We start from the raw sequence: 18,448 nt of genomic DNA, 5'->3' as shown, positions 1-18,448 counted from the left end.
TCCCAGCACCTGTCTCCTCTTTGCATAGGCAGGGGGAAGAACCATTTTCAGCACTGCAGCCCCTTTCTAGGGAGGTTGCATGTGACTTGCTGCCAACTTCTCAGCACACATAGCAGCTTGGGTTCACTGAGCTGTCAATCTGCTGCATGTACTGCCAGCCACAGTGCTTGACTCTAAAAAAAAGCTGAGGAAACTCCACAAGCTGCAAGGCCAGTTATCTCCAGATGGAGAGACACTGGAGTGCAATGCTCCACGTGCTTGATTGATGTAGGCGGCTAGCCCAAGGGCTTCTCAGAACCTATTCCAGAAAAGAATTCTTCATAATTGTGGCTAAGATCCCAAGGAATGCGCTACAGAGAATAGCTTCCTTGGAAATATAGGCAGTGGCCAATCTGACATGCCTGAAATTAAAACAGACCCTCAGGTATGAATCCTGTGCCCTCTGAGACACAGTCTGGAGACAGAAATTTCAGCAAGCCACTGACTGCCAGAAAATGTAACCATAACAGGACTCCACCGCTGTGCAACGCTGTTTTAGCACAGAAACTGTGCCTTACCTTTGAAAGTGAGCTGCACCCTTGGAGTAGCAAAGAGGTAATCCTTGGAGTAGGATGGCCACCAGCCCACGATTAGCAGGGTGGCCCAGAGCAAAAAGCCAACCAGCGGCATTGTAGGGATTTCTGTGGTTCTAAAATCCAGGCAGAATTCTTAGGAAATCTAGAGGAAAGAGAAAGGCAGAAGTATTATTATTCTAAAATGAACAACTGAAATGTATTTCTTTTAAAACTCTTTCTATTCTTCTGCTCAACTCCACCTTTGGAAAGAGAAATGTGCAGGAGAAATTCAGCAGTGTAACCTTCAGAAGCATGGGCCAATTTTCCAGTGCATAGTTTTCATCAGATAACTTAACTGCAGATGCACTTATAAACAAACCGGGTAAGATACGATTTAATTTTAAAGTAAAAGAAAATGATGCTGTCACAGCAGAGTCCAGAAGTACAAAATACTTCTGGTCCATAGCAGGTCAAGCATGTGGCTAAGAGTCAACACCGTGAATGATACAGATTTTGCATTGCTACAGAATGCATGGGAACAATTTGATGCAAATAGTATTTGACTTGCCCAAGAACATTCCTGATGACATGTTGTGGGTATCCACCTGAAACTGTGAGAAATTTCTGGGTGAAGTATTTTTAGTCAGGATACTAGCAAAAGCAACATACAAAGGACAGATGACACTAAGTTTCTTACTGGCTGATGTTACCCAACAATAGTGGATTCTTGAGTCCTTGAAAAAAATTTCTCTTCTGTCCTTTGCCACTGTTGTACATTCATGATCTAGTGGTGGATAGCCATGTAACATATAGTTAAACCCTACCTGTGTACCACCTGGTTCACCTGTTACATTTCTTGTGTCAGTCTTCTGGCGCTCTCCAGGTGTGCTGACCACAACTCTTATTATCCCTAGCAAGTAAACCAATGGCCCTGTCGGCTGGGACTACAGGAGCTGTAGTCCAATGCATCCGGAAGGGACCAAGCCGGGAGAAATCTGTTCTGTGTAAACAAGTCATATCTTGGAAGAATTAAGGGCCTACTTTATGGACAGCTGGAGTACAGAAGATCCCAAACTTAAATCCTATTCTTGTTTTGCAGATCTATAATATTTGGGGTACATTTGGTCTAACACTCAACCCATTATTTAGTTTCCTGTGATACACTCCACACATTTTGGAACATCTTCTGGGTGATTATTTTGATTTACTTCGGCCCTGCTTTGTTCCCTTTCTGGGTTGGATTGTAACCCTTTTTACTTTTGCTTGAGCCTTCAACCTTAAATCACTTTCAGCCTTCCATGCTATTTCTAGTCCTCAAGGTTGCAGAGGAAGAAAATAGCTGCAGTTCATGCTACAGAAAGCAGATGCATATATAGAACCTGGAACTCTCATTTGTTCTCTGCCCTATACTTATCTCCTCTCTTATGAGGGAAAGAGATCCAAGCACTGAGTGAGCAAGGCAGTGTGTAGAGTGTAAGAACAATTTGTTATAGTAACTTTCTGTGTCCACAGGTAAAAAACTTAACAAATCAGGAACATGTTTCAACAGTGATGGTTTCAGTGAGATCATGTCGTGCTTGTCCGATGCACAATTGGGCCCTGTGTGTCTTTTCACCAGCTGAACTCTATCCTGGGTCACTGCCTCCCTACCAGAGCATCAGAATTTCCCAATGTAGTCAGAGGAGCCTGCAGGAGGAATGAATATCAGGCCATAGGAGCCCAGCTGCAATTAACAGGCTCACATGCTGCTCTCATTTGGTAAAGTAAACAGGGTTTGATTGAGGGGCAGTAATCAAGTCGTCTCCTCTCAGGAATGAAAAGAGTTCTTATAGCCTTATCCTATGGCAGGGAGAGCCAGAGCAGCCCACCCACTAGGGACTCTTCCAACCCTGCATGAGACGGAGAGAAAAGAGGCTGCAACTCCTACTGCGAGCCACCTCTTTGCCCTCCCACTGAGCACAGAAATGCAGTCGAGTAGGGGAAGGAATACTTGTACAGTACAGTCTCCGCTTTCTAGGCAGGAGAAATCTGGACTTAATTATTTAAAAGATAAAAAAGACAAAACACTCTCTCCTACACACACTCAGCATGTGTGTGTGTGCGCATGTATATATATAGTGTGTGTGTGCATAGTGTGTATGTGTGTGTATGAAGTGCATATGTGCTCAGCTGGGTTCCACTGAGGCACTGAACTACAACAGATTTGAGAGATTTGCCTACATAGAGTGCCAGGGGCCCTATGGAAGTGGCTAGCCAGAATTCAGATGGGACTGAGTTTGTGTAATTTAAAGCATCACCTTTGTTCATCCGAAAGTGTCAGTCACACATACTTTTCCCAACTCCACTCAGACACACAAAGAACAACCCACAACCCACCATGAACCACACCTTTGCCCTTTATCCAGTTCCTCTGGTTTTGAACCAAAGATAGATTCCTGGCCTTCTGTTTTCCTGGAGGAATTGCTTTTTATACCGCAAGCTAACCGTCCAAGCTAACTGTAGCATCCCTTCTCTGATTTCTACAATTTGATTTGGTGGAGACATACAATTCAGTTACTCCAAGGTCACTGAACATTATTCCTATAAACAAATTCACCACCCTGAGCTATAGCAAAACAACTAAACACTACATAAAAATATTTCAAAATGCACTATACAGAACTCTAGACTGGCACTCAGAAAAACTGTTTCTCTCATGGAGCAACAAAGCTTTCACTGCAATCCTTGAAAGTCAGTTATAAAGCCCTAACTGATTTTAGGTTAAGCAGACTTGTTAGATTTTAGAGATGTTGTTGAGAAATTCACTGTGCTGGGAAGCTCAGCTTCTGGTTCTGGGGAGCTGAGCATACTCTATACATTTCAGGCATCTGCTGTCTAAAAAAGATGCAGCAAGGATAAAGCTAGCAAGCAGAATAAGAGAAACAGTATCCCAGCGGGGAAAATCACCCAAACAGTGAAGTGACTGTGTCCAGATCATGCTCTCCTGCCCTTGCACTGCAGTCAAAGGCACACACACAAGGTTTGTACTCAGAATGTTGCGCTAGTTGTGGCAAGAAGCATCCGCTCCTTCTGCCACTTCTTCCTGAACTGAGGGATCATAAGCCCACAGACGGGGCACCCAACTTTCCTTTCTTCATTATGATAACCGCTCTGAAATAGTTGGCTTGAACTCTGCTTATTTCAGGGGCTGAAAAGTGGCTGAGCTTCAGTTACGAAAGGATCCTTGATCTCCAAGCATGACACACTAGTTCATTCCTAAGCCTGCACAGTGGCGTATTAGCCTCTTCAGCCTGCCTTCATCAGCAGAAAGCCTGAAACTGCAGAGCCAACAAAATTCTGCGCAACAGCATTCTCTAGATCTGTTTGCTTTCCTCTCCCAGCTTTCTGTTCCTTCTTTCTGCCCCCTTTTTCTTTTCGCTGCACTCCTTGCCTCCTTCCTTTTTTCCTTACATTCTTCCCCTCCTCCCTCCTCCCCTCTCCTTCTCTGCTCTTTTCCTTTGTTTGCCATCTCACTCACTCTCACTGGCACGCACAGCACAATCCAAATGCAATATCGGTATTTGCCAGAACTATTTCCCAAGGCCAGCAGGGGTTTGATTTAACTGCAGCCGATTGTAGCATTTATTTCACAGGGTAATTTGGGTTTTAGACATTCTGGTTCCAAAAAGGCCTGATGTGTGTGCTGAGGGAAGAATCTCCAAAAAGGGAAGTGCGAATGTGTGGAGAAAGAAAGACAAATAATACAAATATTTACCTAGTGCAAAGGAAATTGCTATAATATATTGCCCCTGGGAAACTTTAACTTCTGCAATTGTGGTGTATTGCCCACAGCTGAAGAAAGCTGCATCCTCCTGGGAGTCCATCCATTACTCTAAACGTCCTCAGAGCTAGTCTGGATTTGTTTGACTGATTCCAAGGATTTTCCTGTGAAATCCCTGAAGTTTGTTTCTGTCATTAACTCCCACTTCCCTGCATCTCACCAGTCAAGCAGAGGAGGCAGTGTTGAGAGCAGTCCTGCCCTTGCCCCTTCCTTACCTTGCCCCACCCCTCTCCAGGCAGACCTCAGAGCAAAGCAGAGGGCCGCCCTGCCACCATTCGCTGTTTGGTTGGGCTCCCTCTGCCCCGTTTAGTGTGCCCGTGTGTGCTTCCTGCACACTGATCTTGGTCAGCCTGACAGCCTCTTTAAAGAAGCTGGCTACAGTGCTAATAATGTGTATGCTATACATTAAGTTTGAGGTTTTCAGATACCAGAGTTGCAAGGGAGGGACTCTAAATACCTAAAGGGTTTCTGCCTGCTCACATGTACACACACTGTTTGAATAATTTTAACATGGTTTCTAACTGCATCCATATGTATTCTTAGTACAATAGAAACAGAACAAGGGAACCTTTGGCGCATGCATGTTGCTATCATATTCCTGATGCGGTGGAGGGGCAAGGATTCAAGCCCTTGTGATCCATGGAAGTATGAGCATTCCTGGAGTATGTGCTGTGGGAACAACAGCAGAGGGTCAGTTGCCTCCTCCTGAAGAGGAGAGTAAGGAAATGTCAGAAGGCTGGGGAAAAGAGGAGGAAAGGCAAAGGGGGGTATCATCATGCCACTGACACGACATGTCTCTGGTCAGCTGCAGTTTGTAAACCACAGTGGATGCATCAGAGTCTCCTGAGAAAGGAACTCAAAGAACAGGGAATTATTGGAGAAAGACAGAAAGAGAGATCAGGAAAATGAAATTCTTAACAACTCTATGATTAATACGTGCATACACACAACGGACAACGATGCCAGCAAAATCTTTGCTAAGCTTCTGGCTAAGCCACAATGCTAATAACTTGACCAAACTATGCTGAACTGCAGCCACGTGTAACTTGCTGATCCACATTGCAGGACTATAGTCTTATTCCCATGTTTCCCTGGACTATGTACAGACAGGCAGAATCTGATCCAGAGCATTTTATTCCATCTGGCCAACTGTTATTGGGAGTTTTCACGGCCATTAATTTGGGAGGAAGGGACAGAGATTTCTCTGTGTAGCCCCCCCTCCCGCCACTTCACTTCGACTGCCCAGCTACTGAAATTTCTGCCATTAGGAGGGAATATATTAAAAAGCCACTCTTAAATTGCTAGTTATGGAATATGTGGTTTTGTTTTATATTGAATAATTTAAATACTGTAAGCCACGCAGAGACTCCATTAGGAATAGGGGGCAACATATGAATGCATGCATAAATAAATAAATAAGACCACCAGTCGGATATTGTCTAGACTGACTGACAGGAAGTCCCTAAATTCTCAGGAGACATTTCCAGTTCTGCCTTCATTGCTTGTAGTTCTTTTAATAGGGGGATATTAGGGTTTGAACCTTGGTCTTTCTGCCCATTTAATGTGGGTGATCTAACACTGGACGATACCTTCTTCCATAATAAAAACAGATCATCATCATCACATTTGTTGTTACTTTGCCTTTTTTTCTCTTGCAGATAACTCAAGGTGGCTTGCAAGTTTCCTCACAACAACACCCCTTTGAGGTAGGTTAGACGGGGAATTTGTGACTAGCCCAAAGTCACCCAGTGAGTTTCATGACCAGGAAGGGACTAGAACCTGGATCTCCCAAGCGCCATTCCAACACTCTAGCCTGCATTTGCTTTGATTATGCTAACCCTTGTCTTGCTTTTTACTGTTGGATAACTCCCCACCTCATCCCAGTGCTACAGAAAAGTAAATCAAGTTGCCTGTACGCTGATGAAAAAGGCAGATTATTTATTTTGTGACCTGTTTGTATCCTCATTCATGGAACTGGGCAATCTCCATGTAACAGATAATGGCGTGTATAGTTATCTGTAATCTAGTATGGCAAAGCAAAGGCACACTGCTGGATTAAAATGAAGAAAAGTTGGACACAGTCATGGAATGGAGGACAGGCAGAGATAGTGGGGCAGTCCAGGCCTACCTCTTATTTTAAACAATAGTTCCACTCTGCCCAGCTATTAACACCTTGCAGTTCATGTTAGCTGTTCAGGCAAAAGAAAACAACAGAAACAGTTTTAAAATTAATTTTAGTTTTATTTAAACAAAATGCACACACAAACTCAGTTTTAAACAGACTAAAGCATGCTCCGGATTGTGGCATACTGTAGTAGCCTATATTAGGGAAGACAGGCAGTGGCCTCATATCATCAAGATATCCTTAGGTGATGTGCAAATTCAACAATGCACTCTCTCTCTGCCATCAGAAAAAGGTATAACGGGATAAAACCAGACAAAAACCAACAAAAATAATCTAATATAGTAAAACAAACTCATTCTCCAAGTATAGATCCTAATGCAGCTGAAACAGCACTACCAGCACATAAAATAAAAGGCATCAGCAGGCTCAAGAGAATCTGAAGATTTGAAGTTCAAAAAAGTTAGTGTGGTGAAACCCCAGGTGGGCTGAAAATGCTCAGCGGCCACAGAATGCCAGCTGACTTGATGGTGGGAGGGAGAATAGAGTGGAGTATCCTGGAAGATAACAAGACTGGATGGAGCCCTGAAAGAAAGCCCTCCACATGGGTAGAGCTCCCACTTGTCATTACTATAGCCCCATCTCTGGTCTTTAACAAAATCAAATGCTTCCAGCAACATGCAAAAGAAACAACCTGTCATCTAGCATCCCTCTCCCAGTACTTATATTTATGGATATACCAAGAAGGAAAGTACACTCTGCAATCATCTTGGCTGGCAGCCACTGATGGCCCTTTGCCCCTACAATATGACCAATATTTCCTTGGGGAACTAATTATTCAAACAGTTTGCTTAATGTTCTCATCACAATGAATTCCACAGGTTCAGTGAACATTGTGCAGATAAGTCTTCCTTATATGTAAGTTCATATTTTGACATGTGACACTAAAAATACAATCACTTGAGCATTTCTCCTCCTATTTGTGTCACATATTAGTGTTGTTAACATAGGACATACTGCATCAGAGAAATTTACAGTATAGTCTAACCAAGGCTCTACATTTGCATTATAATAGACCAATTTAAGAACACACCAATTTAAGCCCCCAGTGTGAAAATACCCTGAATGTTGTTTTTCTGAATGTACAAAGCATAAGAGAGAATTTTTTATTCAAATGCATGTACTAGCTGTTGTATATTTAAATTGCAGACCCAAGAAATGCAACAAAACAAAACAATCCCCCCCACACACACACACACACAATTTATGTCTCATTTGCGAAAGCCCGTCTTCCATCCATACTGCAGTGAAAGAAGTAGGGCTGCCGGGGCCAAGGTGAGCAGGGTGAGCACCAGCTTAGCTAGGCCTCCTCATGTATTTTCATTAGGGCTGCAAAGTTTAATGAATTAATTCACTGAAATGGATTTTTAAACACTTTCACTAAAAAGATACACTGATAAATTGGGGAACAAAACTTTAATACATTCGTTTTAATAGAAAACAATACTGGTAAAAACTACCACCCTTTTTAACAGAGGTATTCTCCATCCTCTTACACAAAAGACAGAATGCGGTATTAAGATGGAACTTACTAGTTAAGATACAACTTGCTAGGATAGCTTGCCTTCCCCAATCTGACATTGTTGGACTACAACTCCCATAACCCCCTGGTGGGAGACTGTGCTAAGACATATGGATGCATGATTCAAACACAAGGAAAGTTTCTTCTTTCACTTTCTCTCTTTTGCTACAGAACTTTTTGTCTTCACTCCAGGCTAGATGCATACGTAGTTGACTGACTGATAATAAACCAAGTAAAATCTCATATGATTTGCCCAAGATTCCCTCAGTTGTGTGAGGAACACACTTTTGTCACATGAGGCTTATAAGAAGTGATTAGGAATAGGCTCACTAGGGCTGAAGCCCAAAATCCTTCATTTGGAGCCCTGAATCTGTAGGCTCTGCCCCAACCACCTTGCTCTCTATGGGCACTTGCTGAAATAAAGATATAAGGGTGCTGATTACCGTGCCTGAACCGCTGGATTGGCGGGTTATTTGTCCACACGTGCTGCACTTCCTGCTGCTCTCCTCCCATGCATCTTTGTGAGGGTTTTGTTTTTTCCCTGAAATCAAATGCTCTCTTCACCCCTCTTGCGTGCATCCCTTTCACGGACTAGAAACGGCCTTAGGAAACAGACTCCCTTAAGGACAAAGTCACATTCACTTATGCAGAAAGAGAAAAAGAGAGTAGAGCAAATGCAAATTTGTGGGCGAATGGTCCTGTAAACCCGAGCCTATGTTCGTTTCAGGACCCAGAATGGCCCCAGTTCTTGCTCTATCCGATCAGGTCTGGATAAGGTGGACATTACCAAAAAAAGAAAGCAAGAAGAGGAAAAAGCACACCGCCCAAGATGCTCATTCACAGTACAAATGCCCCTTTTCTTCCACACGGACAACTGCCGTGCACACACGCGGCGGGGAGGCCTGAGACTCACTGCGTCGTATGAAAGGCTCCCTGGCTCACCCTTGTGTCGGCCTGCAACGGCCGGGAGAAGGCCGAGGGCGGCAGGAGTCCTAAGCGACTGCCCGCCCAAAGGAGTCGCCGGCCCAATTAGAGCGGCAAACCGGGGCGGACAGGCTGAGGGGCGGGGACGCGGTCCCCTAGGAATGCGAGCCCGGCCCGCGCTAATTAGCGGCCCGCCAGTCGCGTCGCTCTCGGGCACGTGAATGCAGCAACCAGGAAACAAGCGGGCGCGAAAGCGGACGCGGGGCCGGCCGGAGTCAACGTCGCGGCACAGCGAGAGGCCGCCCGCGCCTCTGCTCCTCCTCCGGCAGCGCTTTGCTACCTCGCAGTCTCCTCCACCGGCCGCCTAGCAAAGCTACTGGAGTGCCCGCAGAACTAAGCGGGGGCGGGGAGTATAAAGGCGGGAGAGCCTGAAGGAGCTCCTCGCTTTCACCGTCGTCGGGATGAGATCCGGCTTGTGGACGGCGGGCACAGCGAAGGGGCGGAGCGGCCTTTTTGTCCAGCGCCGAGGAAAAGGTTGCATTCCTCAGGTCGGTGCCCCGCTGCTCACCGGCACCGCGCCCGCCCAGCTCTGAGGAGTGTTAAGGCCGTAGCGGCATGGTCACACGTGATGCTAAATCTGGTTTGTAACGTGCGCACAGTATACTGGCTAAAAATATGTCCTCCTCCTTGACCGCACTTCTTTCTCACGGAACAACCTTCACACGTGGGACAAAAGACGCGCAAGAGAGATTGCAGGGGGTGTGAGTGGCGTATTTATCCAGGCCGCCCCATGCATCTTTACTCGCAAGTAACGGCTCCCCGAGTTCACAGCGGGACTTCCTCCCGTGCGTATTGCACGTGAAAGCCACCCGAGAGCGCAGTCTTGCCTTGCTTTACTTAGAAGTAAGCCTCTCTGAGAGTTCAGTGGGACTCGGTGTGCAGCGGACAGCCGCCGTGGGGTTCCTTCTTCTGCACGCGCCCCAAATTAGCGAACCGGACTCCTAGAATAAGCGTCCCTCAGTTCGTAGTGCCGTGTGAATCCGCTCTGGGACACGAGCGGACAGCGCGGCGACGCCACGGCACACCTGGGGCGCTCAGCAATGCCCCCCCCCCGCCCGTGCTGGCACGCGATCCACTCCCCACCGTCAAAGCCGCTGTTAGTAACTTGCGTATTAATAGTGACATTGGCCGCTTTTCCATCAAGAAACTGGAAAGGGGCCCTCGGAGCGGCTCAACTTTGACGCTTAACAGTGCAGAGGGCTTCTTTGCGCAAAAGTTTCTATTTGTTTGTGTTACTCGAAATACGCTTCAAATCGTCTGCAGAGCAGAGCGGGAGCGATCCCAGCAGCCCGGCGCCGTCCCGAGCCCCGGAGAGGCGCTCCCTCCCCGCGGGTTTTTTTCCTCTGCCAGCCCGCTCGCAGCCCTCAACTTCGGGGCTGGGTCGAGCCCACTCGGCCAGTGCCCGCCGGAGAGCCGGAGCGAGCGCTTCCTCCCCGCCGCGATTAGTCACGAGTCGGAGACACCTTGCCCGGGAAGCGTCTCCTCCGCTCGGACAGGGCGACGGAAGGGCCGCCTCGGGTGGGCGGTTTCTGGCCGTGCGGAATAAGGGTGGAGGCGGGTAGGGTTCCAGCCGGACCCGGCCGGGCATCACTCAAGCTAAGGAGCGGCTTCCCCGAGCAAAAGCGGGCTTTCGCCTCCCCGCCCCCGCTTACTGCCGCTTTTCTGGGTATCTGCTCAACTTTCCAAGCGCGGCGAAGCGAAGTGCTGAACCGGCCGCTTCCCGGGCGGAACGAGAGCGAAGGGAGCCGCGCAAAGTTTGCTGCTTGAAACATTTCTTCCCGCTCCCTTGGCCTTGGTTATTATGCCCGGTTCCTTCTCCCTCCCTCCCTCTCTTTCTCACACGCGCACACTCACCTCCTGCTACGCACCCATGTTCAAAAGGACGGAGAAAGCGGAGCAGCGTGACAGCGGCTCAGACCCACCCTCACGCTTCCTCACCCCACTCTCCCGCGCCCTTCTCGGTGCCCCCCCCCCGATAATACACCTTTGCGAACACAAAGGCCAGCCCAAATGAAACAGGCTACTCCTTGGACAGAGTCGAAGCTTGCAATCCGGGGATTCGTCCCGTTGACTCAAAGGGGCGCCCATGAACGCCCCGGAATTTGGAATCACAATCAGAAAGGCGCATGGGCAGCGGGGGTGGGCAAACGGACTCCCGTCACAGGCTGAGCTTTCCCTGCACGCATACACGTACCTTTCTGAATGGAGGCAGGGCAGGGGCAAATGCTGCCCGTTCAGACGGTACCCAGAAAGATCCCTCACTCCGCTGCTCGCGGTAGGATCCCTGAAGCCCTTGCTCCTAACTCTGGGAGGCAGAAGCGGGGAAATGAAGGAGCCAAGGAGAAATCTTATCGGCCCCAAACTGGCATTTCTCACCAGCTGTCCTGGTCACGGCGTCCCACGGCCATCCCGCTCTCCTCCTCTGGCCAAATGTTAGCAGGCTGCTGCCGAGGCACCTTCGGGAATCCTGGACTTCGAATTCAGGATCCGAGGAGAGCTCTCCGCTAATCCATAGAAATGCTGGCTTCGCAACTAAGCCGGTTTCCAGAGGCAGCCAAGCCGGGCGGGACTCCTTCGCAGCCGAGCGGTAGGACTGACTTTCCCTCGCTCCCCTCGCCGCTTGTCCGAGTGTCAATGCGCGCTTGCCCCCTCTAAGTTCTCGCTGCAGGGCGATCGGCAGGAGCGCGGGAGGAGAATAGAATAACACTCATAATAATAACGGGGGGAGAGTATGGGAGCAGAAATAGTAATTAATGTGGCCTCCTGGCCGCTTGGCAAAGAGAAAAAGAAGGGGGGAATAAACCACCACCCTCCCCCTCCACGCGCACAAATCCCCCTCTCTCACATTGAGCACCCAAACCCCATTCAAACCCTATTCAGTCAATTGGCTTCTGCGGCCTGCAATTTGCATAGCCCCGCCCCGTCCCCACCTCCTCGGGCGCTGGAGCGGGGGCTGGACCCGGTGCCGTTCTCCTCCCCGCCGCCACCTCTTTTTCCACCTGTACCGCCCCTCCCTCCGCTGGGCTTGGCTTGGCGCGGCGGCGGCGGCGGCGAGCGAGCGAGCGAGCGAGCCAGCCGCGGGATTCCAGCGCTCTCGCCGGGTGTCAGCTAGGTCGGCTCACGCAACTCTCGAGAGCGGAGGACTTAGCGCCCCCGCCCCGCCCCGCCTGCACACGCACGCACACACACACACCAAGGACGCTCTGGTTAGGCTCAGTTTCAGCAGTTTCCCCCGCAACGTCTTCTTGCATCCAGGGCCGAGCTTTACTTTTTCTCTCATTAGGAAAACACAAGAAATAGGATCCTGATCTGAATCCATCGAGGCGCGTGATCCTTTTTCGTGCAGGCATCTCTCGCCTGGCTTTCCACCTTGCTTAGAGCTCACTGGTGGCGAAGCGCCCCCCACCCCGTCACCTAAAAATCGAGAGGGAAAACGAGACAGACAAAACAGGCGGCGGGGGGGGGGAGGGGTGTGTGTGTGTGTGTGTGAAATAAACAAACACCGCGAGTCCTTTGTCTCTCTGGCTGAGTTATTCCGTGGCTTGCAAGGGAGTGTCTCCCGTCCCATGGGGGTGGGGGTGCGGGTGGGGGTGGGAGAGGAAGGAGGGTGGTGGATGGGGCGAGAGACAGAAGGCGCGCGGGGGGGTGGTTGAAGTGAGAGAAAGAAGCAGAACGCGAAAGGAAGAGAGGAAGGACACCGGAGTGGAACTGAACGAATGATGTGGGTCGTGGAGAGAAGGATGGGGTCCTTGCTTTGTAGCCTTGCAGAATTCACCCAGGCAGAACCTTCAACAAATACCCTGCAACAAAGAAAAGTCGGGCGTAACTGACAGCGGGAGGGAGTGTTATCTCTCCCCACAGCCCTCCCCACCCCAGCGCCTCGTTTCAGCAGCTCAGGCAAGCCTGCTTAACCCTTTGGTGGATGGGATAGACGGGAGCCCTACCTCCAGGTCTGGGTGGGATGGACGTGAGCCGGGCCTGAGGTGAAGATGGCAAGGTGTGGAAATGCTGTGCTGGTTATGGGACTCAGTTTTTCTCCCCTCTCTCTTTGGAGGGGTCCTTCTGCTACAGGTAGGGATACCTGACCCTGCCTTCAGGTGAAGGAGCACGGCACACATTCAAGCTAAATCAACACATAATCTGCAGCCAATGGCTGCCCCCACCTTTGAGTCAAACTAGAAAAGCCTGCACTTCTGTATGTATCTAAGATTCAAGAAGGCCTGGATTTGCCAGGAGATCTGTTCCACCTCAAATCAGGCTAACATCATGGTGGAGGAGAGCAGCCGCTGAAGATCACCTTTATAAAGGTATATGTGCTTTGGGTGCATACAGCCCAGAATGTGTAGTGAGAGCTGCATAGCACGGTACATGTTTCCTACCTGTGACCTGTGTGCTTCTGGCAAGACTGATACTGTTGCATTCCAGGTAGGAGAGCCAGTTATTTTGCCCCCCTCCCTGCACACACATGCACACACACACAGAGTGGAGAGATTACTTCTGAGCAGGGAAACTGGCAAGCATCAATGTCCCTAAGAGAGTGAGTGAGTTTTGAGGAGGCTGGGTACAGCTATGACATCCATCACCCTGTGGACAGGCAATGACGGACCAGCCAAAAGTTTGCACTGAAAGCCAAATGACAGGTTCTGGCCTAAGGCTAGGCAAGGAAGGATGCATCATCCCCCGCTGCTTCCTTCGCCTCCCCCCCCCCCCCGCAATCTCTCACAGCCATGAATAATTCATGATTGCCTCTTTGGCACAAGGTAGTTCAGTAAATGCTGAAGTAACTTTTCTGGCTGGACTCGTTGAGTAGTTGGAATGTCACAGCAGCCCTGAAAAATGGCAAAATCAGGGAGCTTTCAAAGCCATTTGGGCGCAACCCCACCCTCAGCCCCCATCCCAGTCAGTCAGAGCTAAGGATCAGAAGTACCCTCACTTCTCCCTCTAGGCAAGTCCTGGGGCTGATCTTTGGAAAGCAAATCCTTAAAACAGTGGTAAAGCACTTGGTTAAACTGTTACAACAGGTGCTCTTAGTGTGTGTAGGCACCCACAAAGCCCTCTCTTTCCTGCCCCTTTCATTAGCTAAAAAAAGGCATAGGAAATGTCAGGGTACTCTTCTTTCTCCCCCATTCTAACCTCTAGCTTTGCTCTTTCTCTCCTGCCTACCTCTTAGCCTTGTTCTTTCCCGCTCCCTCCCAGCCTGCAGCTTCACTATTGCCTTTGCAGTTTCCCCTTTGCCCTCCTCTTTCCTTTGCAGTTTCTTCCCCTCTCCCAGCCTCTAGTCTTGCTTTTTATTGCACCCCATTTTATTTATTCATTTTTCGATTTATATCCTGCCTTTTTCCTACAAAGGGCTCAAGGCAGCTTACATCATTCTCCTCCTCCATCTTATCCCCACAACAACAACCCTGTGAGGTAGGTTGGGCTGAGAGTCTGTGACTGGCCCAAAGTCACCCAGTTGGCTCCATGGCTGAGCAGGGACTAGAACCCAGATCGCCTGAGTCCCAGTCCCACGCTCTTAACCACTACGCCACACTGGCTCTCACTTTTACTTTTTATTTATTAGATGTATATCCCACCTTTTTTCCTTTCTTTTTAAAGAACTCAGAATGGCTTGCATCATTCACCTTCTCCTCCTCTCAGGACCTGTGGGGTAGGTTGGGCTGGAGGCTGTGACTGGCCCAAAGTCAGTATGGCTGAGTGGGGACTAGAATCCAGACCATCAGAGCCAGATCCGGGCTCTTGACCACTGCACCACACTGGCTCGCCGTCCTTTGCCTTGCTCCCTTCCCCTGGACTCCCAGTTTCTAGCGTCATCATTTCTCTCCCCATCACCACTGCTTCAGCTCACTTTTGACTAGCCAGGTCCCCAAGCAGTCCTTGTGTGACTAGCCACACCCTCCATGGCAGCCATTTTGAGCCACTCCCTCAAACGTGCCCTTGGGCTCAGAAAGGCTGGGGACCGCAGCCTAAAGCATCAGTGTGACCGGTGTTTTGCAGGTTTGTGCATGCACATCGTTGCCAGATCACATTGCTTGTGATTTGAACGCAATGAGCAGGGCTGGAGTCAATGGTTGGGCACCATGCAGGGGCCCGATGGCAAGTTCCCGTGGAATTTCCTCTCTTCTCCTCTGTGGCAACCTGCTTGCTCACCTGGTTCTTGCCCTGGGCCAGACAATGGTGGTGGTAAGAAGGAGAAGTAGTGGGTGCCGGCTTGCCCACTGGCTCTCTGCCTGCCCAGCAAGAAAGGGCTTGCTTGCAATGAGGAGAGAGGGGAAGAGGCGCCAGAGCAGCAGGTGGCCTTGGTGATGAGAAGGCAAACTCAGTGAGAGAGGGGCTCTCCAAGGGGTCTGCTCAAGGGCCCTCAAACCCTGGAGCCAACATCAACAGTGAGTATACTAATCCAGCCCAACAAAAAGCCGAGCATTGAAAAATACAGTTCAAGCCCACAAAAGCCACAGAGAAACACTTTGAACCACTTCAGGCATTGATTCCCCCACTCCACCAAATTATATGTAAAGGAAAATTTGTGACAGGCATCTTTTCCACATAGGGTACATACATCAGGAAACTGCTGCGTGAATAAGATAACTAACACTAACCAGGGCAGCCTAAACCTAAACTCCCATGCTACTATTTATTTATTATAGGACACTTACAAGATCAAAGGGTTTCTCACTGATTAATCGTTTGACTTTTAAACAATTGATTAATTAATTTGCTACATATTTACATGTTAGCAGAACTTCAGCAATGCTGTTTCTCTGAGGTATTGAATGATAAATGAGGTAACACAGAGCTTAATAAACAAAATACTATACATTAGTAAAAAGTCATTCCATCATGAATCTTTTTCATTCTTTATTGCAGTAACACAACAGTCAGTCAGTCAGATTATATATATAATTTTACCAAGGGAAAAAATTGAACATAGTGATCAAATCAGTTCATCATATGTGCAACTTAGAGCAATAGGTTTTAAAACCTTTGGCAGCAGTAGCAAATTGAGCTGCTTGATTAGCTGAGCAATTACATAATGATCCGTATCCACAAATAATTTATACATTTGCTTGAGCAGAGTTCTATCAGATGCTATATCTTATGCACCGTATATCAGACACAGAGGTACAGAAATCTTTTCTTTCAATGAGCATATCAAAATTTTGCAAAATATATAATACTTTCTCTTTGTGAAGCCCCACTTATGGAAAAACATAAAAATATGGGAACATTTGCATACCTCCTGTCCAGATAAGAAGGTGGCATAGTCTGGAAATGTAATTCCATAAATGTTTGTCTCAGAATATGTCAAAATAGAGGAATAAGCCTCACACTTGCAATGATAGTACCTCCTGCTATTATTACTATTATTTTGTTTCTATACCACCCAGTATTTGAAGCTCTCTGGGCAATTAACAATAGCACAGAAAATATAACAACATGTAGCATAAAATAGAGATAACAATAAAATGTCATTAAAAATTAAGTACAAAATGTAAAAGCCAAATTTAAAACTTCAGTAGCTAGCACAAATTAAAACAAGTGACATAATGGACCTGATATACTATTTAGAGCTTATTGAATGCCTTCTCATAGATGGCAGTCCTAAGGTGGTGCCAAAAGGATTGAAAATAAATTATTGGTTTATTACATTCCATGCTACCCAGTAGACAAATTTCCTGGGTTTGGGATACTGGACACTCCAAGGGGCCGAGCAATATTTCTCATGTGCCACCTTCCGGTCCCATCCCTTCAAGTAGGATGTAAACTGCCCAGAAAATTTGTCTGTTGGGTATAATGGACATGAAGGAAGGAAGGAAGGAAGGAAGGAAGGAAGGAAGGAAGGAAGGAAATGGAAAATTAGTGGAATAACTGCAATGCAATATCCCCCTCACCTCCAACTCAGCCAGCTGCCCCAGAAAGATACCAGTGTCACTGGCATTGAAAGCTGCTGATAGATCCAGGAGTATCAAGAAGGTCACATTCCGCTCGGCTTTCCTCCAACCTAGGTCATCATACAGGATGACCAAAGCTGTTTGTATGTCAAAACCTGGCCTGGATCCCCCTGAAATGTAGCCAGATATACAGTCTCATCCAAGAGCACCTGGAACTGATTGGTCACCATCAACTCAGGGACTTTGTCACCTGTCTCAAATCACTGACATTTTCCAGGTGCAGAGATAATTTCTTCCAGAGTTGCCTCTTCACTGCCTGTTGCAGGTGGCATGGGTCCACACCCTCTCATAAAAAGACACTAGTCACCTCCTGGCTGAGCCAGCTGTTTCCTCCCTGCCAGCTTTTACAAGCCAGGAACAGCGAGGATCCAGTATAGGTGCGGTTGGATGAACCTGTCCAAGCGCCCTGTCAATATGCTTGATCTACTACTCATCCAAGAAAATGAGACCAGGCTGAGCTCAGGATACCTTGCCAGATTAAACTGCTAACGTTGGAGTTTAAGTCCCAGCAAATGCAAGAGATGGTACCCTGGAAATACCTTGCAAATGTAGATTTCAGACAGGTCTAAGATGTCCGTGGGCTAGCATGTGACAGGCCCAAACAATCCTAAAGATCTGTGTTGGGTAGCAAGGAGACTGAATAGAAGCCGTGAGATATGCTTCACTGTGTTCGCTGCCGCCAGATGTATCTGACTATAGGCACTTACCAGGGCTTGAGTGCATCCACTAGAAGTGTTACTCATCTGCACTCAAGCTGTCTCCTCTTTTGTTTCATTGCTTTCAATTCTGGGGTATAACACAGGGCAGCACGAGCTCTACTGCAAAGAGGATACTTAAAAGCAATCGTGTCAGCCGCCCAGGTCATCTCTGTATCCTGGAGTTCTGCCAGGAATTCAACAGGAATACCAGCCATATCAGCCAGAGGACCCCTGAGAGCCCCATGGAAGCCATCTGGATCCATCAGCCTCTCATGACAGATCACTTTAATGGGCCCTCACTGCAGCAGAGGAGAAATATTGCTGTTACTCTAAACCTCAGCATGAGAAAGGGACCAATTCAGAGTCCTCCACCTTCAGATTGCTATCTCCATGCATGGCTGAAAAAAACAAAATCCGGATCTGCCCTGTTACATGTGTTGGGGCAATGACATGCTGGGGCAATCCCATGGTTGTCACACAGTCCATGAAATACTGTGCTGCGCCAGGTAGGGTGCCCTCAGCACAGATGTTAATCCGTGGCATGTCCCACTAGCCCAGTACAAGTTGCAAACGCGCTAGGCTAGGAGTCAGACAGACAGAGAGCCTGGAGGCAGAGAATTCCTGCAGACCCTGACCCTTCAGAGAAGATCCTCCGGTGTTCACCCACCCAGGTCCTGGTTCCACTTGCCAGATTGGCTGCTTCATCTGCCATTGAATTGTGGACAAAGGAGGCCTG

General features: G+C 48.2%; 1 protein-coding gene across 5 annotated transcripts in view; it reads right to left on the bottom strand.

Moving 5' to 3' along the window:
* Positions 1 to 11,887, bottom strand: part of SEMA3F (semaphorin 3F) — a 153,026-nt gene extending 141,139 nt beyond the window's left edge. For 3 of the 5 annotated variants that reach the window (XM_044451212.1, XM_044451215.1, XM_044451216.1), the window contains exons 1-2: positions 11,257 to 11,887; positions 558 to 717 (exon numbers count right to left, since the gene is read on the bottom strand). In XM_044451212.1, coding sequence (XP_044307147.1) covers positions 558 to 669 — 112 coding nt within the window. In that variant the 5' untranslated portion in view covers positions 670 to 717; positions 11,257 to 11,887. Of the gene's footprint in view, positions 1 to 557; positions 718 to 10,916; positions 10,932 to 11,256 lie in introns of those variants that run through there. The other 2 variants (XM_044451213.1, XM_044451214.1) reach the window with 2 other exon arrangements.
* Between the last annotated feature and the right edge of the window lie 6,561 nt (positions 11,888 to 18,448).

The sequence above is a fragment of the Varanus komodoensis genome, unplaced genomic scaffold, assembly GCF_004798865.1.
Source record: "Varanus komodoensis strain SLA01 unplaced genomic scaffold, ASM479886v1 scaffold6_2, whole genome shotgun sequence".
Lineage (NCBI taxonomy): Eukaryota > Metazoa > Chordata > Lepidosauria > Squamata > Varanidae > Varanus > Varanus komodoensis.
The sequence above is the reverse complement of the archived record's forward strand: the minus strand, read 5'-3'. Positions and strand labels throughout refer to the sequence as shown.